This window comes from Tubulanus polymorphus, chromosome 2 (assembly GCF_964204645.1).
Source record: "Tubulanus polymorphus chromosome 2, tnTubPoly1.2, whole genome shotgun sequence".
Taxonomy (NCBI): Eukaryota; Metazoa; Nemertea; class Palaeonemertea; order Tubulaniformes; family Tubulanidae; genus Tubulanus; species Tubulanus polymorphus.
Genome location: NC_134026.1, coordinates 4200302 through 4223394, shown reverse-complemented (window position 1 = coordinate 4223394; position 23093 = coordinate 4200302). Strand labels below are relative to the sequence as shown.

Genomic DNA, 23093 nt, shown 5'->3' with positions numbered 1-23093 from the left:
AATTACCAGCACAAATTGTAAATAGCAGGCCAAAGATCCAGTCATATAATTCATTCAAGGAAATAAAACTCAACTAATAACAACCAAAATTGATTGAAGTTTAAGTGACTTTTATTATTGATCTTCGATCGTCCCTAGTATATATATGTACATAAATCAATCATTATGATAAGTAAACAAATGCGCATAAAATGTCATAGTAATGTTATTGCATTCACACTGGTGTTGTTCAAGTCCGTCTCAAACGTTTAGGAGTCGGTTCATCTTTACCGACGGCAGGACTTGGGTTCGGAGTCTGACGCGTTCGTTTGCGCTTCGGTGAATTGTCCGGCGTACTCGTTTTTACCGATGTTGAAAGCGACGATTTTGACGACGATTTCGAAAGTTTTTCGTATTTTTCGATGACACTTTTGGCCGGTTTGTCACTTTTATCCATCTTTCCCGCAGCTGAAAAAGCATTCACTTGATTTAATATCGAAATTACAAAAGGTGCTTCTTTTAAGTTCCTACGAATTAGCTAGTATCGCGTCACGCAGACCCGTAGTTTTCACCACTAATGGGACTCAGGCCGGAGTAACAGGCCCAAGCTTCTTTGATAAGAAATATAGCAATTCATAAAGAAATAACTAGAACCTATTCTGGTTTTGAAAGAATTTTGTCAAGTAATTCGCGGAATTTCTGGCAAAGTGTCGAATATGGACTATGGAAACTAAGAAAAATCAATTTGAAATTTTGAACTATTTTGTCACACTCATTTTCAATATCAGATTTATTTAGTGGTCTGATCCATACCAAATTAGCACAAAAGAAACTTTAAAAGACAACAAGTTTGATTGTATATTCGATGATTCACCAGAAAGCCAGTGAATGGAGGTCTCAACAAAAAAGAAGAATTAACTGTCAAATAGTAGCGGCACTTTAGATCAGCGAAATGGTGTAGTAGACAGGCTTATTTCGGGGGCAATCTCATATAGCCTATAATATGCTCATTTAACGAATCCCATTCTTATACCTATACAGTTTATGGTATGTGAATGATTTTGAATACAGAAATCTAATGGAACCGGATTCATTTCAATGGTCTAATGATCCTTACTAAATAAATGGCCTTCAACGTACATGAAAATCAATTCCTTATTGCTTTACTGTTGTTACAGCTGATGCTGCCCTAAATATACAACCAAACACAACATTGAAAAGAGAAAATACTTACTATCTTGAATATTCTGAGCATTATTGTCACCTTTCACTCGCATTAAATTACCAAATTCAGTACTAGGAAGGGCGAAGTCTACTTGCTTATTCGGAAATGGAGTGATTTCTGATTCATTCTAAAAAAATAACACAGCACTATATAAATGCTTGCAGATCTATTGTTTCTTATGTTATCTTTAGCTAAAATGAAATAGACCGAGAGAACATATTTTACCGCGTGACTTACCAATGCCGCTAAATCATACATTTTTCGTAAATGACTCCAAATATCTTTGGTAGATATGGTTTTATTGTTAACAACGCTGTGGTTCATTTTATCATGGAGACAAGCCATTTGAAAGTGACGGGTTACACCTATTAAACAAAAATAACAGATTCATTGAATAAAAGCAACATCCTGTTGATGCTACCTCTAAATTATCTTATAGATAATATATACTGTAAATACAATTAGGTTATGGGTTAGGATAGGGAGAAGGGTCTAGGGGGTTAGGGTTTACGGTTCATTTTAGGGCTATAGTAAAACATTGGATTGCAACAAGCCTCAGTCGTCTAGTGGGTAGATGCTATGCCGGTAATATACTGGCCCAGGTTCGAATCATACATTTTCTGCACTTTTTTCTCTAAGGCCTAAGTCTTTTCCTCACTTCCTCGAATGAAATAGGCCTATCTAAAAAACATGTTATGGGTGTAACAACGTAGGCTAACAGGGATAATGACCGGGTCAGCAAAAATGTTCACTGCCTAAGCATATAGAGAATTATTGAATCGATTGGTACAATGGAGTTAAGTCTCAGCCTATTTTCGATGGGGCCATTTTCTAAAAAAATTGGTTAAAGTTAGCCAGTGGAGACCGGGCAACCTTATGTGAAAAGCTCCTGCAACTGAGCCAGAGAGGGGGTGGTGTAGTCTGATTCACCCCCACCACCAGCCACCAGTGACGACCACCAAGTCAGTCAATCTCAACGTCTCTTGACTGTCCCGCTCAAAGCCACACTCATAGAAGACGGTTTCAAATGTCCCAGTCAAGATCGCTGATTGCCTCTGCACATTCGCAAATCCACTATATTCAGTAATTATCTCAAAAACTGTGATTCAAACACACAAGCACCGGCGTAGTCTATACCACTGGCAGGAGTGGCACAGTCTGCAGCTAACTAAAAAGCTACTCGAGCAAGGTCAACTGTCAGAACTGCTTTGATACCTATAACCTTAACCTTGCCTACCCTATTTTGTGCAAAATCTAACCCTAACCCTAAACCATAGCCCGACCCTAACCCCTGCCCAAGAGCCTAGCTTCTTAGATACAGTAACTATTTTCTACGGTTGAAAAAGCCGCCATTTTGTATCGACGATCTCGTCTCCGGTACGGTCTTTTGATAAAGATTCAATCTTTCCACCAATCCACGACTAATTAATTACGATATTATAAAATCGTATATACCTACCAACTGGTTTATGCTTTCTCATTGCATGAAATAAACTTATTTCTTGTTCGATCGTCCAAATTAATCCATCGCTGTTCCTGTTTTCGTGATCGCTTGTTGTACTTGTAGTGGGCGCCATGTTGGCCAATTCAATTCAATTTAATTCAGGAACCGGCTTCAAATCTTTCAATTTGAATCATCACTGAGAATATATTTTCTATCCGTAATAGTTTATTTCCATGACGTGACACTTATAATAGCGATGTATCCGATTCCTGGTGTCGATTGCTATTATTCTGCAATTCAATAATACATACCCTGGCAAGCGAGATAAAGGATGGGAGGGGCCCTCTCAGCAAAATTAAAATCTTACAAGTATTTCGACATCATTTCCTAATTCAAACCCACTAATGAGCAATTATTACAAACTATTTTCATTTTTTCCTAAATTTTGCCCGCTGTATCGGAGCACTTCTAGTTAGAAAGGCCTTATACGAAATCGACGATTAACGGATTTCAGATCTCTACTTTCTCCCCCGATGATGCTCTTCTCACCGGCGCCATTTTCTTACAGAACACGAAGCGTGCGGTTTTCGTCTCTATATTCTGCATTTCCACAGTATTACTACAAGCATTCGCAACGAAAACATGTCTCACGGGGTAAGTCATTTTCTCGACGTCGAATGAGATATTTTTTAGAGCGATGTCTACGATATCGGTCGAGTGGTTGAACGTTGAAAGCCAGTATTTTATGGTTTCTTTCTTCTCCGCCCCAAACTCCGAACAACGAACGCGGGATCGCGTCACCGCAAATGCGCAGTGAATTAAACCAGCGTGTTGCTTTTCACTGAGTATGTTAATGATATGATAAGTACATTCATTCAGTTCAATGTGTGACTACTTACACAGTATTTGGTCTGGTGTTTGAAGTTTATGATTTTGTGTTGAATTCGATGAAAAAAAGCTCAGTCAGTTGAGTTGGAATTTTTATTTTTTATCAAGTTTGATTAACCGCCAGTCACTGACGCTGGGCGCTAGTCAGTAACCTGTCTGTGGTTTAGTTTCACGATCGGATATTTTCACAAACCACAGTCAGGAATGGGAAGGTTATTTTTTAACAATGAAATCTTCCTCAGCCAATTTGACTGACGAGTAATTAGCCTGGCATTTCATTGTCACCAGATGGACGTTAAGTCAATCACCAATACATTCCTTCAATCTGATATCAGTGATGAATGATTTTTAGCGCCGAACAAGTCTTAATTAACCTAACCCAATTATCGCTCTTTTAGGAAGATCCAGTTATAATGAAGGTGCCCACTGATGTGGTAGGTCGAATCATCGGCAAAGGTGGCGAAAAAGTACGCGAACTGCAAAGTAAAAGTGGTGCAGGAATCAAAGTAAGTTAGAAATTTTATAATTCTGAATGATGAATTTATCAGTTACTTATTAAAATTCCGGAGAGGGAACTGATTTCTCCCAGAGAATATTCTCCAAGTCTATCATCGGAATTAAACAACCTTAAATCTTCATTGTTATAAAATCGAGAGGATTAGGGCTTTCTTCAGGCACAGCAATGTTGCACGGTCCCTACTACAGGACTCGATTCTTAGAAACTGAAACTCAATTTAAAACTCCAGTTTCGAGATGCAATTAGAAGTGTTACGTCTAAATCGTTTTTCACCAAATAATTCGATTATCGAATTAAAAACAGAGTTCGGTTAATGTAAGGATAAAAATTTGTGAACAAAACAACTGAATTACTAGTTAAGGAGGAGACTACAGTATTTGGGATGGGAGTGATGCAGACACATTGGAACAGAAATTTGAAATATTCTCCTTAAAAACTTGTATAAACTTAGAACTGAGTTAACATAAATAAAGGATTAAGATTTGTTAACAAAACAACTTAATTACTGGTTTAGGAGGAGAATGCAGTAATTGGGATTGAAAGTGATGCTGACGCTTCCGCGAAATTTGAGATATTCTCCTTTAAAACTCGTTGAAAAACCCTTATATCCAGGAATGACCATTCTGTAGGGGCCTTATGTTGTTTAGATGTAGGTGGAACTGCTGATGTACAAATGTAAGAATATATCATTGAATATTTCAGGTTGACAATGAAGGTCGCGTAGGCAACGAGACACCAGTTCAATTGACCGGAATCTTTGAAGCTGTCGAGAAAGCTAAAGAATTGATTCAAGACATTGTCAACGGATTTAACGCGGGTAAGGAAAGCCTCTCAGAGTTCCTCGGTACTATTTTACTGATTCAAGTACTTTCGAACCCAGTACATTACCGTAGGGTCCCCAGGCAAGACACTTATCCTCATTGCCTCTTTTTTCGCCGAGGGGTAAATAGGTACCTGGTCTGATGGATAACCCCTCCGCACCTAGCAGCTGCTCAGATGTTACTTCTCCCCATGGATGGATGACTGATAAATCGACAAGAGACTAGTTAAAGGCTGGGGGTAATGATACAAAGTTTGAACATTGTATCACAGTAAAAAGGGACTATAGAAATGAAATGACTATTACTTATATACTTGAAGAAGAGTCCTAGAAATCTGATTTCTCTGGTCTTCGATATTCCTTGCATTTCTGTCATGAGAAAGTGTGCAATCCAATTTCAATTTCAATTTATTCATCATAAATCCAAAGTATAAGATTGTGAATGAAGAAAACAACAATAACAACAAACAGACAAAAAACAAAAATGTGTGACACAAAGATGTGCACTAACAGAAAAATAATAAAAGGAGAGAGAAGTAATACAATGTCTAACATATAGGAGTGTTTAATTGATTTATTGCAGGTGACTATGGCAGCGGCGGAGGTGGATACAGCAGCGGAGGCGGTTATGGCAGTTATAGCGGCGGTGGTTTTAGCCGTGGTGGTGATCGCGGATATAATAATAGAGGTGGTGATCGTGGATATAATAACTACAGTGGAGGTGGTGGCGGCGGCGGTGGTAAGTACTAACTAACTCTGGGTCCTTACGATTCCTTGAAAAAACTATTTTGAGAGATATGCAATTGGATATTTTTGTCTAGATTGTAATTGAAGGAAGATTTAGGGCAGGCATAATTTATGCCTGCCCTAAATCGGCACAATTTGACCAGAATTTCTTATCCCCGTTTACACAGTCACAGCCAATTTTAAATCTGGTTTCGGTATTGTGTAGAAAAAAATATAGCTTAGTAAACCATCACATTAACGGTTATGTTAATGTGATGGTTACATTACATTGCCTGTTAAGCCCGAACACACTATGCGATTTTCGCAGTGAATATAGCGCAGAGCGAACACACCTATGCAATCAGCTGTTGGCAACCTCATGCGCAGTTCGTGGTCATGTGATCAAACGGGAGATGGCTGCGTCCAGGAAACTTAAAATTGTTGTTGTTGTTGCTAGTCATTGATTGGTTGATTTCGAGTGGTTCGCAGCAAAATTCACACTGCACGGAAATATTTGCTGCGATAAAATTCGCCACGAAAATATCAAACATGTTTGATTTTTGCATGCGACAGACCACACGTGATAATCGCCTGCAGCCGACCAAACACGCTATGCTAATCTCGCTGTGAAATCTGTAATCGCAGACGCTGTGCGAATAAAATCGCCTTGTGTGTGTTCAGGGCTTTAAACTAAGGGGTATGGAACATTAATAATCTGGGTATGGAAAATGGAATTGTGAAACCCGTAAGAAATTCACCGAGCGCAGTCTGTTATCCGCAGGATAGAAATGGGCTGTGGTGATATTTATGTCTGATTTGATTTCCGCTTGACTTCTAGGACGTCGTACATGTTACACGTGTCAGGAAGAGGGACACATATCGAGGGATTGTCCGAATCGATCTGGTGGTGGTGGAGGTGGTGGTGGCGGCGGCGGAGGCGGCGGCGGTAGTTACGGTAATTATTGTTAATTTCCTTCTCTCGTATAACGGTGTAATTACGCATTGATTAAATTGTGCTATTGTAAACCGTACATTTTCACTGTCGCTAGTTTGAGGTCAAATTTATTGTTGCGGAAAACTTATAAAAACGAGTGTACGAACAACCGAATACTGCATGCGTGATATGTCATCTCGGCCACACACACACTGACCTGTGAAGGCTATTCGATTAAGAAAGAAAATCAATTTTGCTCAACGAAAAAAAATGACTAGATGATTAATTCAAGTGTAAATAAAGTATGAAGGCTTGTTTTTAAGAAGTTTGGAAACATGAAAATTGTACGAGTAGAGTGATAAGTGGAGATTTACAGTATATACACCGGCAACGTCGACTTGCTCAGTTCTAAACATAATGATATCTTTAAATGGATCACCTGCTCCTAACAGGGATTTGTACTGGTCACGGCTGGGCTCATCATGGTACAACTCTTGTAAATTAAGTTGTAGCATAATTTGTGTATCTGAATCAGTATAGATAAGCAAACCATCTGTAGCACAGTGTTAAACACGGTACTGTTCGTGTTGGATGGTCATTATTTAGTACTGAGAAGATATATAGCTGTGCATCAGATTTGAAGGGTTTTGATATCATGATAGATTCCTGAAATCTGGGGCCGTTCATTAAGTACATACGCAAAAAGTAGACCATATCTTTTTAATAAAGGTCCGACCTTGTGTGGTCCGACCTTGTGTAAGCACGTCGTTCTAACATACCCTCTCACTAACACCTGTCTACGCTGTGAGAACGTTCTATTTCGAGTGTGTCTGGCGCATGATTAAAAACGATGGCTGGTGTAAACAAAATCATCAGGGATTTTGAAGTCACATGTGTCAAACGAACAAGGGCGAAATTCTAGCTAAATATGATGAATGATTTTGATTCATTTCGTAGTTTGAATAGCTTACTTTGCGCAGATTGTTTTCAATGGGCTAGGTCCTACTGCCTATGGCTCGGGCTCGCGTGTCGCGTGCTATGAACGATCCCTATCATTAGAATCCCTGCGAGGAAGCGGTCATCAAGTTGGCTAGGAACTGAGTTCGGAGACGTTTGCCGTAATGTTATGTTGCTTTATAGAAATTCAATACAAAGTTGGAACATGTGTCGAGTCAGTTGGTTGAAATCTGGTAACCGGGTCAGCAGATTCTTGTTGATGATTCACGTTAACGGAACAAAACCATTCTGATTTCAGGAAGTTGAAAGGATCTCCCTACCGTTCACGTATGGACGTATTGCCATCAATATATATACCTGTTAATGACCACCCGGGGAAGAATCAACTACACGCTGGGCATCTCCTTAACGTTTAATGCAAAAATACGCTTCTAAAACAGTATTTCTCGTAAGCAGCAGGTACTGTGAGGAGTGAGCCTGAGGTTGAATACACTTGTAGCCAGTCCTCTTGTAATAAGTGGTGGAATGTGGTTTTTTGGATTACCCGTACAAGTGTATCTGACTACCCTGACCTGTGTTTAGCTAAATAATCATCAAAATTAGATCTCGTGTATATTTATATATATACATACATATATACATACATATATATATTTATTTATATATTTTATCCAGTTTTTTTTCCATGTTCTTCGCCTACCTGTTTATGGTGAGTAGTTTATATATCTAGTTATGCTTTCGGACTCTGGTCAAAATTCGAAACACGTGGTACACGATATCTAGAAATAGTTATTTTTTAGAGTAAATTCTTGTTTCAATTATCGTTAAAAAACCGTCTTAACAGCATAACATGGTACAACTACTAGACAAAAAAAAAACAATCGAAAGTATATTTGCGAATAACATGACATTTCAGAATCAATACGTGCAGTGTGCAGGTAATGTCCCTATATATGGAATTTGTCTTCTAAAGAATCCATATAAAATATGCGTGTGTTTTGTATGTAATTTCAGATCGTTCATGTTATCGTTGCAACAAAAAGGGTCATATGATCAGGGATTGTCCCGAACCACCCTCCTATTAGAAAGGAGACAAGAGAGGTAAATCAATAATAGTTTTAATATAAATTGCAGTCAAAACTGGCTCAAGACTTATAGTTAGTTAGACAATCTTATCATTAAGTCGACAACTTATCCAAACTTATGTTCAGTAGAACTCATTTCAATGACTAAGGACTGCCCAGATTTCTCCGAATTATGAATAGTAGTTTGCACAGTTTCTGATTTAAGGGACCAGTGATTTCATTCGAATTAACCCTTTCTGTGCTGACTAATTAATACCCTATAGTGCTGGAGAAAATTTGGGAAAATTCCACCCTAGTGTGTTGAATAACTGGAATAGCACTACAATGCGTCTACACCGCAGTGCAGTGTATCGTTAGGTACTAATATTTCACTATGTTTGACGGGTGCTGTCATCTTCGTATAGAGATAAAAACTAATTACATCAATACACCGCAGTGCGGTGTACTAGCAAAATCCATCACCGATTCATACACTGCACTGCGGTGTAGATGCACTGAAAAGGTTAAGTGAAAATTCGAATTATTATAAGTCAGTTCTACGGTATAAGAACTCGAATATAGTGAAAACTTATTACGACGACTTAGCCGAGTTCGACTGTCTGCCAGTGAAACATGCTTGAACGCCGTTAATAATTATTCCTCTTTCTGCGTTTCAGATTTCATTTTTGATGTCCAGGTCGTATCATTAATATTACTTAAACGTTTTAAGTGCCTGGCTACGAAGCGGCTGGCGAAGGATCGATGTCTCCTACCAGCGACACTTTTGTGTAAATAAACATTCAAATCATTATAAACCATTGTCGGTTGCATTTTCTACATAGTGTATGATTAGTCGGATGAGTTTTGAACCATTTCCAGATCTACCATTCTATTTTGCTGTGTTCAAAAACACACCTCGATTTGAATTTCATGGAAGTTTCTGTCTCGGAATAAATATTGTATATAAAAAAGATGTACCACTGATAAAGCAAAGTGTTAGTTGTGTGTTGTTTTATTATGTGTGACTGGTTTTGTTGAAAGTTGATTTACTGAGGAAATGCCATTAAGATTCTACGCGTTGTAGGAATAATGCCCGGTCGGCTAAAAGAGGATGCAAGCTGTCACTAGCCGGTTCCACGACACTACATGTAGTTTTAGTACGAATTCCCGCGACCTGATCCTGCTTATCCGCAAGGAACTGCACGTTATCTGGTTATAGACTGCTGATGGAGAGTAACTGTTGGACGGACCTGTTTGTGAAAAATTTCGAATGATACTGGGGGGAAAGTTGCAAATTTATTTTGATGAGGATGCAGTCAGTGTCTATAAAGCGACGTCCGATATGCCGGTCGCAAATATGGGATTCGAACCCGAGTGGCTCGCCAAGTGACTGCGGAGCCAGTTCGAATCCCCAATACATAGCATAAGTCGCAAATACTTTTTCCGTAAAGCATGCTGTTGCTAGACACGACGCAACTGTTGCGCACATTATTAGCTATCGTATCAATCGTACCTTCCCTCGGCAGGGATTCAAACCTGTTAGCCCGCACCCAGCTCAACTTCACCCGTGGGATTCGAACCCACTAGTTGAAGCGAGATCGGAACCCGGCAAGCGAGGTTGTACCAAGCCACAGCGACGCAGTCTCAATGCCATCAGGTTCGAATCCTTGTTTATACTTATTTATTTAACCTCCTAAATGGAAAATGCTGTTAAGTTACTCATTTGTTTTGAGCAAAATTCCCGAAACTCCTTCCATTTTGAGAAATAGGAAATAACAAATTTTTGGCTACAGTTTGTAAATCATAGTTGGGACCATAGAGGATTTTCTATTCGATGGAAGGTAGTAACCGATTAATCAGCAATCGCGAATGAAGGAGGAATAGGATAACAATTTGCTTTCAAATCCCACGATTTAATGATTAACTGAGATAAACAGTTCCGATTCAGGAGGATTCTACTGTAATTTGGGATATGTAAGTGATGCAGACACTTCCGCGAAATTTGAAAGTTTTCTTTCAAATCTTGCATCAGGAATAATCTGTAAGGACCCCGTATCAAGGAGCAGGGCTTTGTGGGGCTAAAACGGCAAAATCACGTCTATATTTTCATGAATTTTAAAGGTTTGAGCGGTTAAAATAAAAACACTCCAAGCATCCACCATTTTGTAGCCTGGATCGAAAATTATCCAGTAAGCAGATCGAAACGAATCTGGATATACACTGATATATTTTTTGTTTACGTTTCCCGATTGAGATTAAAATCTGGATCCCAAAACAGCAGCAGTTCATTGAAATTCATTATGTAAGTAATTCAATTTAGCGAGGAATGACAGAAAACAAATATCGTATTTGTACGCGTCAGGTACCGTATGCCTACTGCAGCTACTGTGGCGGCGTGTCTCAGTTGATGGCGAATGAAAGTTAATGCGGCGTATGCATCTGCTGCTCAGCTGCCGGGAAGAATTCTAATTCTTGCTTCTAAGCGTCTATTCTTTTGTAATACCGTTTGCACAAAAACTCTTCACCGACCAATTCCAGTGTCTGAAATGTGCGATGAAATTAGACGCAGGCCTATAGAAAAGTTATAGTTTTACGTTTCTCGATAGACCGTGGAATTAATGGTATGAACGACCTACCATAACCATCTCGTCGTCAATGATTTCTCGAGTAATTATTTGCTTATGCAGTTTCGTCGGATTCTCAACTGGTTCGTATTTGATCACCAACTTATTGCCTTCCCATTGTCCTACGCCCTTGGAAACATTCGAAAAAGACACGTTGAGTCCCGGCCGGACAGAAACTATGCGTATACGACAGAGCGCCCTGCTGGAGACATCAGTAAAACAGTTTTCCTTACGGAAAATTTACGTTAATCTTTTCCCGGTGAATTTTATACCAGGGGTACGTGCCACGACGGCCCCAATTTCAAGATACAACATTGGAGCTAGTAATTCACATCAACGTGTCAAGTTTTGGCCAATCGAGTATCTTGCTGACACTTTTTCTCGTGTACCCCCAAGACCCTTTCGTAAAGAAAAAGGGACCAAAACAGCATTTACATACATAATATTATCCGTAGAAACACGGGATCCATGATAAAGACTGGTGTAATATGTTATTCATATTTTTCTGACTATATTCTGGAATATATCTAGGATTCGCCCCTGATGTATTCTATACCTTTAGTTTATGACCTCGTTCATTACTTTCGTAGTCATCGCCAATCGTAAATTCTATCTTTCCAGTCCAAAAAGTGACCTTCGTTTCGATCGAGAATTTGTCCCCGTTTTGCCGAATTGTCTGAACCGGCTTGGCGTACCTGGCCATTTTCATACTTTGCCGCACCACGAAATTTTCATCTGAAACAAACATGGCGGTTGTTCAGTTCCTGCAGCCACATTGAGCTGCGGTAAATAACTTTGAATGTATAAAACATCCAAACATTTTTCATGTACGCTCATAGCAACAAATTCGAGTTGTTTTGGAGAATAATTTTTTCGAACTTACTTTTTGCCAAAATATCCATGTATTTTTCAAAATTTTCGCTTTTTTCCAGCTCCCATGTGCCAGAAAAATCGACGGGTGCCATATTTTCAGCGTGATCGCTATCCATTTTCACGATGAGTCCGTTATCTGTGGCTTACGTTTTCTTAATGTCTCCGCGATTGGCCTCCCGTTGGCGAAAAACTGAATATGTAAACTGCCGTGTGGTTGATTCCCTTACACAGTTACAATTGAGCCGCGCTGCAAATTCTAACTATTTCTAATTAAATTTAGCGTTAATCATACGTTACCATATCCAGACACATGTGTAATTTGACGTATTAACATGGCGCATTGTACAGTTCTCGTGTTAAACTCAACTGACCCGAAATTTTATCAGGGCCTCTCCATGTACGATAAACAATCATCACGGGACACTTGACGATGATTGACGATCACTTTGGTAATCCGTATTTCAGTTATACGTACATATACATGTACATATAATTTTGGAGGGAAGTTCAGATTTATTGTGTGTCTTCGACTAACCGTTCACGACGAGACACTGATTGCCAAAACTTGGTTCAGCATTCTGTAATGGTCGTCCATTTTAGATTCGTGCGATTTTTAGAAAAAAATTCCGTAAGATTTTTATCATTAACTACACAGTCGTTTCTTTTGCGGTCTTGCCGCCTTGATTGTGAAAAAAGACCTACGGTCTCCATATGTTGGCATGATTGACAACTAAGCATTTTTCACCATCGAGGTCATCGCGAAAGGTGTGTAAAAGAGGTATTGGCCGTGCGATAATTATAGCATGGATTCTCGTTTTTAGAGTCCACGATTATACGTAATATACATGTTAGATACCACCGGGTGGGGCTACATCTTTGTGGGGCTACATATCGCTAATATGGAGACATACAAATTTCAGTAGTTGACGTGGGATTATTCAACATTGACATGCTTACAGCATATCGGTAAATACATTTTCGATAGTTCCAAATGGAGCCCTGGAGAATCGGTTGAGAAAGGCAACCCGGCAAATTCAATATTCAGAGGAATATATCGATTCAATTAACACAGTATGTCGCATACGTTCTGGCATTCTTTTTGCTAATGTGTTCTCCGCTTAGGAAGTGAAAATATTTGTTACAATCGGACTTCCATAGTGCTCATAGCTGTTAATCCGATCTTTACGAAATAGCTTTTAAAACGGCTGCATTTTTCAAAAAGTTTGTCGATATACATATATATATAATGTGTGACATCTAAATTGGTATCTGTGCACTTCCCCGTTTCCATTTTGATTGAATCAAAATCACAAGGCAGAAAACACACCCTGACTTGAAATAAAAAGCCAACGCCTGAATTAATTTTACTGGGAAATGCTATTTATTAACAAGAAAAGAATTTGTATTTGATAAAAATGCAATATTGTAAATTTATTGGTATATATCACGCAGTTAATATAACAGTGATGTCACGTGGCTCATTCACATCTGCAGGCGCGGTGTGGTTGCGGCTAAAAAACCTAACCCGTGAACGAACTGGCGAACACCGAGAAACACATTTTGTTTTAACCTGAGGCATAGTTCATTTGTTCGACAAAAATGGAAATATGTGTTCATGTCCGTCCTACTAAATAGAAAAAAAAACGAAAAATGGCGGACATGGTGGGTATGTAAGCGTCGAATTAGGATATTGGAGATTTTGCTGCTGTGAATTTATTGCAAGATTGGCAATTCATTGCAAACCACACAGGAAAATTAAATAACATACCGAAGTGCTTAAAACTAATGTTGTTTTTTCTGTTGGTCTTTTTAGTAATCATATACATCTATATTGATTTTCTATTGCTACACCACCAGGGGGCAGTAGTGTCAGCTATCAATGTAAAATTCCACTGGGAATCGATAAAACCATGTTAGTCGTTTTTAAGCGATCTAATTGTTATGATTAACTGCTCTTGGTATGATACAACCCAAATTGATCAAACTATTAAATTGAATTAAAAAGTAAACAATTTATGACTTGTACGATCATGTAAAGTTGAACAGATGGCATTTTATAGGTCGCGGTGCATATCATAGGCTTCTTGTTTGTTAACACATTGGGATAGCTGCTGTTTAGGAAACGATAGATTAAATTAGCCGACTCGTAGGCCGGCCGGCCTACGTGCGCCGATTACTATTATAGCCAGGGTTTTTTCTTCAAAAATTTGATATTTTCGAATCCAAATACTGTAGGCTATACGTACGTTTACGCAGGGAGGTGGGAGTGGAATACGTATGTATAAAATTCATCCAGTTTCGAATAATTGAAAAACGACTGCAAATATTTGAATATGAATAATTAACACGGAGGCGTGAATTTGATTTGTAATATATGTGTAAATATTTTTGCTTAGACTTATATCATTTTCATGTGATTTCTACATATCGCATACTACGCTCGTTGTACGTAGTAAAGCGAAATAGAAAATGATTAAAAAACAGATTGTTAAAAATATCTCTCAAGTAAAAACGAAGAGGGAGTGGAAGAGAGAGATTGAAAAAGGGAGAGCAATCGAAAAATGTTGTGATCATACGAAATGGCTATTAGATTTTTATCTCGTTTCATTTGACGTTCGCAATAACTTCCGCATAAAACATAGAGCTAATGATTCTCTTCCACATAGATATAGAACAATAAGCCAATCGTTATTAGTTAAAATGAAAAATATTGAAATCGCCGTTCTAATTGCAGTGCGTAAGTATTTGGATATAGTCGATATAAATGCTTTGAAAGTATACTTGTTCGAATATATGCCAGGCGATTATGAGGATTTGAAAAAGAAGGAATAGATATAAGAAATAATAACACAGTCTTATTTTTCATTATGGAGATGAAAGACACGGGTATCATTGATTTGTATATGGATCATGCATTATATCGTTGGGTTTTGAACAAAAAGGAATTCACACACGCACTCACGCACGCACACACGCACACACAAAATGTTAATAAGTCTTTTAAAAGATGAAAAAAAGACTTTAAGACTTTATAACAAAAGATAATGGAAATTTTCTACACGTTTTTTACCGACGAAACGACGACAATATGGAAAAGACAATTCTTCTTATATCGTGCATAGACTGTAGACGTTGACAACATTCATGGAATATCGAAAAGATGACGATATTCATCGTCAATATCGATTTGAAATATATGTATATATCAAAATTGAAAGGTAAAAGTGTCCAATTTTTCATTAAAGTATTTGAGCATATGTATACGAAAAATGTTTGTATTATTTACACTATGATGCGAAAATTGCATATTTACTTTAAGAGGTATCAAGCAAGAATACTAAAGATGCATGTACGGAAATTTCAGCTACTGCCTGCGAATTCAGTAATTTACCAACTGTAAGAAACTAATTAAGAAAATGGAAATGCAAAACTATAGCCAAGTCTGCAAAAAACCCACGACACCTTTTGGGTTCAGTAAAAAACCGAATAAGCACTGGAGCCTAATGGGCTACATCTACGCACGCCCGCTTGGAAACGAACGCAATTACGATGGGGCATAGAAAGATATTCGAAGAATCTATAAGATATTTCATTATACACGTTGTTCTGAAGAAGATATGAAATATGAATGGCAAAAGACACCATCGGTGGTGATAAATGGCAAAAATCTATGTATGTATCTATAAGGAAGACGATTGAAAATGTTACGATGAAATATTTGCATAAACCGGCAAAATATGCATAGATATTATTTGCTCCGATATCTATCGTTCTTTTGAACAGCAGACGCCTTCCGATATCGATACGGATACTGCATCGACCGAAGATGGTTCGCAAGAGATACTTCGTGGGTGGTCGTCGGCGTCGTTGACCATAGAACACGTCACAGCTTCTTCCGTGAACTGGTCATCATGCGGTGACGGCAGCAGAGCTTTCGTTTTCGATGGCGAATTATCCAAAGAATGTTCGACGTGAACCTTCGTATTTTTGTCACAGGTCTTTTTACCCTCGCCTTTCTTGTGTCGCTTCGACTTGGCCGGACTTTTCGAGTCCTCGTCGACGGCCGAGTAGTAATTCGTCTGGCAACTTGGGCCATCAGATAACGATGTTGTTGTGATCGTAAAACGCTTATGACCGTTCGACTTGTCCTTTTTATTATTATCATACTTTGGATTACCGACGCATACCATATCTATTGCCGTCCCTTCGTCATCTTCTTCGTCATCTTTATCCATTAAGAATTGTTTCGGTAAACTTATTTCACCAACCTCGAACGTATTTTGCATATCGGAGTAACGATAAAACGTCGTGATTTTACTGGTCAATATCGAAATCGTCATACCGGTAATGAGAATACCCGTCACGGCACAGCCAGTGCCCACGACATACCCGAAAACGCCTTTCGGGTAATGGTCCCCGAAGCCAACGGTAGTCATAGTAACTAAAGCCCACCACATACCGACCGGTATAGTATAGAACGTGTCGCTAACCGATAGTTCGGCGTAGTAGATTTCGATAGCAAAAAACAAAACCCCGCTTCCTAGGAAGACGCTTAGTATAAAAAATTCCATTCCACTCGACTGAATGGCTAGCACTATTGTGTTAAATTGACGAAACGTTCTCGCTAATTTCAGCAGACGTAGAACTCGAAACGGCTGCAGCATAAGCACGACGATATGTATATTTGCCACCCATTGCGGGTAGATGCCCTGCATTTTGACAATGATGAGGCAGAAGTACACCCAGAAACTGATGTTGCAAATCATTTCCACAATGTTTATTTTCGAACGGAAAAAGTGCAACTTCGGTGGAGCTATGGCCGCGCGGAAAAGCCATTCTAAGCTAAAGATCAAGTTTAAAGTTACGTCAAATCCCAACACCCACGGGGCGACGTCGGTAAACTTATCCAGCTGCGACTTGTTCCATACGGCGGGTTTTTCGGACTCGTTGAGTTTGAGGTGTTTAGCGGTTACTCTGAATATTGACTGCGGAATCGATTGTAAACTGAACGATATCACCGATAGTAGAACCATGGTCAGGTATACTAAGGACCATATCTGAAACAGAAAGGAAGAACCAATAGAATATTGCATACTTCTTTACGACGTTCTAAGTGTTAATAAAAGCACTCATTTACAGATATTTCAATATACGTAATAGTGATAAGCGGATTTGTGATGATGTTTATGATATTTCTTTTCAAGAGAACGATAAATTTGTCGGTTTTGATGAGTAATTTTGTTATTTTCTTTCTTCACATATTTCATATAAATTGGCAATTAAATTATATAAAGCACTCGCAAAATGCATTCCATCTGCGCTGAGAGGATACTTGATATTTTGTGATCAATGTTTGCGTAGGCTGTCAACGAATGGTGTCATATTCTAACCCATAAAATACAAATACTGTATTGGACATTAACCCACGTTGGCTTTTTGGTTGTTTTCGGGACCTAAACAGTTGTTTTGGCTAGGTGCTGAAATCAACTTAATGGGTCTGAAAACAATTCACAGTTAAAGTTAACCACACCACTGGATCAATTGATGCTAAATCAAGAAAGAACACGGCTCATTGAGAATCTTGATATGATGATCAAATCACATTCAAAACATTGATATGATGATGAGCAAAGTGTGTTTCACTATTTCAAAAAGAATCAAATTCATTATTTCAAAATGACGTACGCTCTTATTCTGAAAGAATCATCCTGGCATTCAGAAAGTAAAAGATAAAATCGGGGACAAAAAACGTAGTCAGCAATTAATTACTAATTGAACAGGTGTCAATAATTTGTTTCCGATGTAAATTGATATGAAAATGTACCAGCTGATGTTCAGGCTTCCAAAACTGGTTTTATCTATTCTTGTGTACGTGTATATATAAACATACGTACAACGAATATTGTTACCTATTAAAACGAAACTAGCTTTATAAATTTCAGATATTTCCCTATATTTATTCGTGTTTACCCAAATAAGAAGCACGTTGTCGATAGATTTCCAATTTGGTAAAAAATGCAATTAAAACTACGCATCGATAAAGTATGCTACAGCGATGCATATCGTGTTGAAATATTTTCATTTGCCAGCCCACGTTGTATTTTAGCAATAGCGCCATTTCTATTGTCTATGCACACGTTCTTCTATTATTTATTCATATAAAAAACGGGTTACTAATAATGTAACCTAGCAAAATGTACAATTATATAAAATAGATAAATATGTCATATAGGAACTCCTCCCTACTCGAGTCTCAAAAGAGCTGCTCTATCGTAACGTATCAATACGCTATTTTTTGAAAAAAGAACACAGTTCTTGTATAATATTGGCCTTGTCTTAATCTATATCATTCTTTAGACGCTGAAAAAACCGTCACAATAATGTTCATATACATTGATACCTATAGAACGATAACCACACTCAAACGTGGTGAAGGGATAATAAGATAGAAACCCACTATTTACAGATTAAAAGAATTTAAAAACAAGAATTTATTTATTACCTGACGATGATCTCAAGGGTGAGATCGAAACGTCGTGTCTTATATTTATTTTAGATTGAATGAATAAATTCTTGTTTTTAAATTCTTTTAATCTCTAAATAGTGGGTTTTTATCTTATTATTGATACCTAATATCTGTTATATAATACATAGGGGTTTCTGTGTGAGTCGATCAATATTGGCATTTCAAAATAACAATTAAAATTATGAATTTTGGCATTTATTTTGTAATTAGATTTATGTCATAACTCGTTTTCTATTTTGATCATTTCTAATAATTGTTCTTTAGAGGATGTGTACTACGTCATTAGAGTATATCTGCCGGTCAATTCAATTCAATTATCGGTATATTCATATAAAGATAACTTCATTGATCCTTAACATTATATGATCTATATTATGATATTATTCACTGTCGACAATATTACGCAATATATGTGCTATTTTCAAGGCATTAATAAACTTTGGAGTTGGTTTTCATGTTCTAAGATTATCAAAACATTCAGCCACGCAGTGTTCAATATCTGAAATCATACTCGCTAACGGCTTTTCGAATATTCCGTTAAACATCGCCGAACCTTGGTCGATTATTTCGACGACTGATTTTTATCAAACTTCGCTAACTGCTGCATAAATCATAATTTCATTCTTCTATTTTCAACTGTCTATCTATGACTATAGACCTGCAGACTTTTTTTTCAAGAGAACGTAAAAGTTTAATTATCACGTTCGTATACGGACTAGTAAGCACTGTGAAATATTGATGCAAAATATCGTGGCCGTTACTGCCATTCGTGTTGTTAAGATGAAATTTCGCTTGCGAAAACATTTTTCACATCGAATACAAAATGTGTGTATATGAACCGCTTATGATTGCCTTGTCGAGACAAATCGCTTTTCCAAAGGGCCTTCGGGTATCAAAAACATCAAGATTATATTCGACTATAAAGATCTAGTAAATCCCCTATGCGGTGCTGGTAACCTACTCCGTACGAAAATTGGTCTTTTCCGCGGACCACTCTCTTTTCACCACTTGACTTTCTGTGAGATGCCAAGTGGCACATATAGTTTGGAAAATTGCCCACAGATGGAGATTATGGTAAATAATCTAGTGACCGTGATACATTTAGTTATATCGTCGAGTTACAGGTTATTCAATCACGAGTTAAGGACAAGCCGAAGCTGAGCTGATAAAACATAAACGTATTAAACTAACGGTACCGGAAGGAATGAACAGTGACGTTAAACCAGTTCTCTTACGCGTGTCCCCATTAAGAAATTCCCGGACAAGCCGAATAATGGGTTGGCCCACTAAAATGCCCCCCCCCCTAAATATTAGAAATATTCCAATCGCCTGTAGGCAGTATATAAGATACATATCGGAACAATTTTCCGTTTCGTAAGTCACTAATTCTCTATATATTTCACATTTCGATAGATAGGAGTGGAGGTCATTCGAAGCAAAACCTTTTCCTCGTTCATTTCAATCCAAACAATTAATTCATTTCTTGTATTTAAAAAAAAAATTTTTTTATACATTACGTATGCAAGAATTCTATTTATCCGAACCGTTATCTGGCCCGCGTTTACATTACTGTGTCATGTGTTCATTAACTGAAACATGGTAATACAGCCGCATTAAATTTCAAATTTCATGATACATATTATATGTGTATCATTCAAATATTGGACGGCTAATCGTACTGAATTTTATGAGCGATGTGATAGATCGCTATGTACACTGTAAAACCAACTGCCTTTATATTAACCCTGAAAGACCGCCATTTAATGTGGGTTAATGAATATGAATACTTTATTCTCTGTAATAACAAATACATAATATATAAATACATTTCGAGAAAATGACATCCCCAAGCCAGGGGCTGTGCCATACGGGGAGATGCCCTGTTACTATTGGTTAATCTGATCGATTTGCTAATTTAAGATTTCGATTTTCATCACGATCAGTTCTCTTTATGATCGTAAGGTTCAAAATAAGAATCGACAATTGTTTGTACATATATGGTGTCAATCTAACTAAACCGGGTGGAGAAGCAGAATTTGGGAGTTCGGGCAACATAAACGATATATGCGATATCTGTATTGCCCTACGACCAACAAAACCGAGTAAAATATCACGAAAATCATACTACAGCCAATCAAATTAAGCCGCAAGTCAAACCTGCTGTAATGATTGTTAGGCCTATAGACAAACGCGCACTTTACTTGGTGTGCGTGATTTGCCCTTGTGAAGCGTTTATTAGGAAGGTTTAGTTAAGACCGTACAAAGATTCACATATGAATATGGAATATTCACGGTCGGCAGATTCGTTCTAGGGGGCAATTTTTTTTGTTTAGAGGCATTAACAAATACATTATACCTGTTCTAATGGCAGGTTCACGCTGTTTCAATAGAAATGTGTATTGAGAATAATACATACTTTAGCCGGTCTCGATAAACTAGGATATTCCAAAAACATGCCGAATTTGTACAGTTTTTGTTTATATCCTTTAGCAGCTTGGAGACGTTTTCGTGTGATCTGTATAGCGTTGACGAGGCAATCCCGAATCAGAGTTCCCACAACGGATTCGTCGGCCATATACTGGTCGCGATTTTGTAAACAGCAGTAAGCTATGCGACTGCTCGATAGTCCCCAGTATTCCATCTCGGCCGTTATAGTTCTTCCACATAGATACGATGGAAAGTGAAATTCGCCTGTGCGGTAACAGTCTAAAATGAACTGAAAAATCTGAGGATTCCGATCAAAATAATAACACTGTGTATCTTTATCGTAGTGTTCACAGTCCTCCGTCAGTTCGCCCAAACGGGTTTCTGGAATGGTAGTCAATGTAGACCTTTTGGTCAGAAATATTTGACCGCCTACATTCAAAGTAACCAAATCTTTCATCGACATATTCCGTCCTACATGAAACTGCCACTTGTGATTCCGAGTTTCGATACATGTATATCTGTCATTTACCTAGGCTCGATGTATCAGTCAGCGCGATCAGCTTTCATCTCCGATCGGAGGACGCACGACTTCGTTCGCTGCGGAAGTTCTAGGCGAGGACTCCCTGAAATGACCCGAGAGCCAAGCCAACATCCATTAATTTCCATCGATCATAAGCGAATGTGCTATCAGCGCCTGTTTGTATTTCCATGTGACAAAAATCGGAAAACTTGGTACAGGTGATACATTAATTTCAGAAATCAGCTCCGATACCAGCTGACGATGTTTGAATCTAACGTTTAACGCGATAGCTCGCGTTATGTGTGACTGTTCAGTCCAACCGCGTGGGAGGCATTTCAAAACATCACATTTTGCGCTCAACTTACAACAACGCTGTATAATTAATTTGGGATTTGCAAAGCGTGTATAACGACGACGCTATTTATTGTGCTGTGGGAATCTTTGAGAACGTATGCGTCGCATGATGAAGACTGTGTAGATATATTCCCGTTTCTATATATATGATCAACCGACACCAGAGCGTGCATATCCGATAGCAAGTCTCGAAGATCTTTGCAGTGCCAGCTTTTGAAAATTCCTGCGCGCAACGTACAGTGAATACAATCGAATTTTTCAATAACGCAAGAACAGACGAGTATAGAAACGAATAAACGTGGCTAAACAAGACATGCAGAGTAATTTCGACTTTATTGTATTGTTTCGTGATTCCCTATTCATCGAGGGGGTAAATATCCTAAAACCCTTATTAATCCAAAGCATCAAACGTAAATCTGATAATACGACGAACGAGTATTTTTATATGTTTATCTAACAGGGGTGTATAGTGGGCCCGGTTCTACAGAATTCATAAATATCGAATGCGACTGCTGAAAATATATTTGCAGAAACCGTATCTTTAATCGATATATGAAAATGGAATAACGGCGATACATTCTTTATATACGCAACGTTTGTTTCCTCTGTTATTAAAATATATACTTCAATATACATACGTCATACAACGTTTAAGCACGCAATATATATATTGCACATGTATATTTGCGAATGTATTTATTTTCTATTGACATATGTACAAGCGTTATGGGGTTGCCGCACTAATTACATCTCTCAAGACACTCTTAATCGGCCTAATAAGCGAGCTACCAAGCTAAACACGAAAGCAAGAATCCATTTGATAAATACGAGACTTGTATTAGACATATCGCTATTGAAAAAATGTATCCATTTATAATCTTGACTCACTCATAGAAAGAAGTCAGCCTTTCTGATCAGCTGGTTAAGTCGAGCACGTGCCATGTCTGTGTGGAGTTTAAAATGAGAAAGATATTGACAATGAAAAAATATCAACTACCTCCCCAAATAGATGGTGATCCAGAATAGGCCTATGTTCAGTCATATTTTTCACTATTTGTAGCCTATTCGAGTTTGGACAATCTCATCCAGACCCACGTATGGATTATGTGAATTTGCTTTGTACCGACTAAATCAACCCTTTCAAACTGATAGATACATTTATTTTGACTATATATTCAAATAAGAGGTGTATAATCATTCCTCATTTAATTCCCA

At 38.0% G+C, this 23093-nt stretch overlaps 4 protein-coding genes across 4 annotated transcripts; 1 reads left to right on the top strand and 3 right to left on the bottom strand.

Annotated features, from left to right (window-relative positions):
- Positions 1 to 21: 21 nt before the first annotated feature.
- Positions 22 to 2787, bottom strand: LOC141900317 (uncharacterized). The gene is made up of 4 exons (XM_074787147.1): positions 2664 to 2787; positions 1442 to 1569; positions 1214 to 1331; positions 22 to 447 (listed from the first exon to the last, which is right to left on the bottom strand). The coding sequence occupies exons 1-4, from the start codon at positions 2779 to 2781 to the stop codon at positions 230 to 232; spliced, it is 582 nt and encodes a 193-aa protein (XP_074643248.1). The 5' UTR covers positions 2782 to 2787; the 3' UTR covers positions 22 to 229.
- A 402-nt stretch (positions 2788 to 3189) lies between these two features.
- On the top strand, positions 3190 to 9547 carry LOC141900031 (uncharacterized). The gene is made up of 7 exons (XM_074786725.1): positions 3190 to 3302; positions 3935 to 4042; positions 4756 to 4870; positions 5457 to 5612; positions 6438 to 6554; positions 8505 to 8591; positions 9232 to 9547. Exons 1-6 carry the CDS (start codon positions 3291 to 3293, stop codon positions 8573 to 8575), a joined length of 579 nt encoding a protein of 192 aa, XP_074642826.1. The 5' UTR covers positions 3190 to 3290; the 3' UTR covers positions 8576 to 8591; positions 9232 to 9547.
- Positions 9548 to 10645: 1098 nt separating this feature from the next.
- Positions 10646 to 12417, bottom strand: LOC141900239 (sodium/calcium exchanger regulatory protein 1-like). Its single transcript, XM_074787039.1, has 4 exons — positions 12062 to 12417; positions 11735 to 11913; positions 11191 to 11307; positions 10646 to 11095 (listed from the first exon to the last, which is right to left on the bottom strand). The coding sequence occupies exons 1-4, from the start codon at positions 12165 to 12167 to the stop codon at positions 11033 to 11035; spliced, it is 465 nt and encodes a 154-aa protein (XP_074643140.1). The 5' UTR covers positions 12168 to 12417; the 3' UTR covers positions 10646 to 11032.
- A 3398-nt stretch (positions 12418 to 15815) lies between these two features.
- LOC141898288 (potassium voltage-gated channel protein Shaw-like) lies at positions 15816 to 21467 on the bottom strand. Its single transcript, XM_074784131.1, has 2 exons — positions 20994 to 21467; positions 15816 to 17108 (listed from the first exon to the last, which is right to left on the bottom strand). The coding sequence occupies exons 1-2, from the start codon at positions 21465 to 21467 to the stop codon at positions 15816 to 15818; spliced, it is 1767 nt and encodes a 588-aa protein (XP_074640232.1).
- Positions 21468 to 23093: the final 1626 nt, after the last annotated feature.

Coding starts and splice junctions, on each gene's coding strand:
- LOC141900317 (XM_074787147.1), bottom strand. CDS start 2,781: ATGGCGCCCACTACAAGTACAACAAGCGATCACGAAAACAGGAACAGC. Junction 1,570..2,663: donor GAGAAAGCATAAACCAGTTG/GTAGGTATATAC, acceptor TTTGTTTAATAG/GTGTAACCCGTCACTTTCAA. Junction 448..1,213: donor TGCTCAGAATATTCAAGATA/GTAAGTATTTTC, acceptor ATGCTTTTTCAG/CTGCGGGAAAGATGGATAAA.
- LOC141900031 (XM_074786725.1), top strand. Junction 4,043..4,755: donor AAAGTGGTGCAGGAATCAAA/GTAAGTTAGAAA, acceptor TGAATATTTCAG/GTTGACAATGAAGGTCGCGT. Junction 6,555..8,504: donor AGGCGGCGGCGGTAGTTACG/GTAATTATTGTT, acceptor ATGTAATTTCAG/ATCGTTCATGTTATCGTTGC.
- LOC141900239 (XM_074787039.1), bottom strand. CDS start 12,167: ATGGATAGCGATCACGCTGAAAATATGGCACCCGTCGATTTTTCTGGC. Junction 11,914..12,061: donor CATGGATATTTTGGCAAAAA/GTAAGTTCGAAA, acceptor TGTTTGTTTCAG/ATGAAAATTTCGTGGTGCGG. Junction 11,308..11,734: donor AACGAGGTCATAAACTAAAG/GTATAGAATACA, acceptor AATGTTTCCAAG/GGCGTAGGACAATGGGAAGG.
- LOC141898288 (XM_074784131.1), bottom strand. CDS start 21,467: ATGTCGATGAAAGATTTGGTTACTTTGAATGTAGGCGGTCAAATATTT. Junction 17,109..20,993: donor GTTTATCGAGACCGGCTAAA/GTATGTATTATT, acceptor TTTCTGTTTCAG/ATATGGTCCTTAGTATACCT.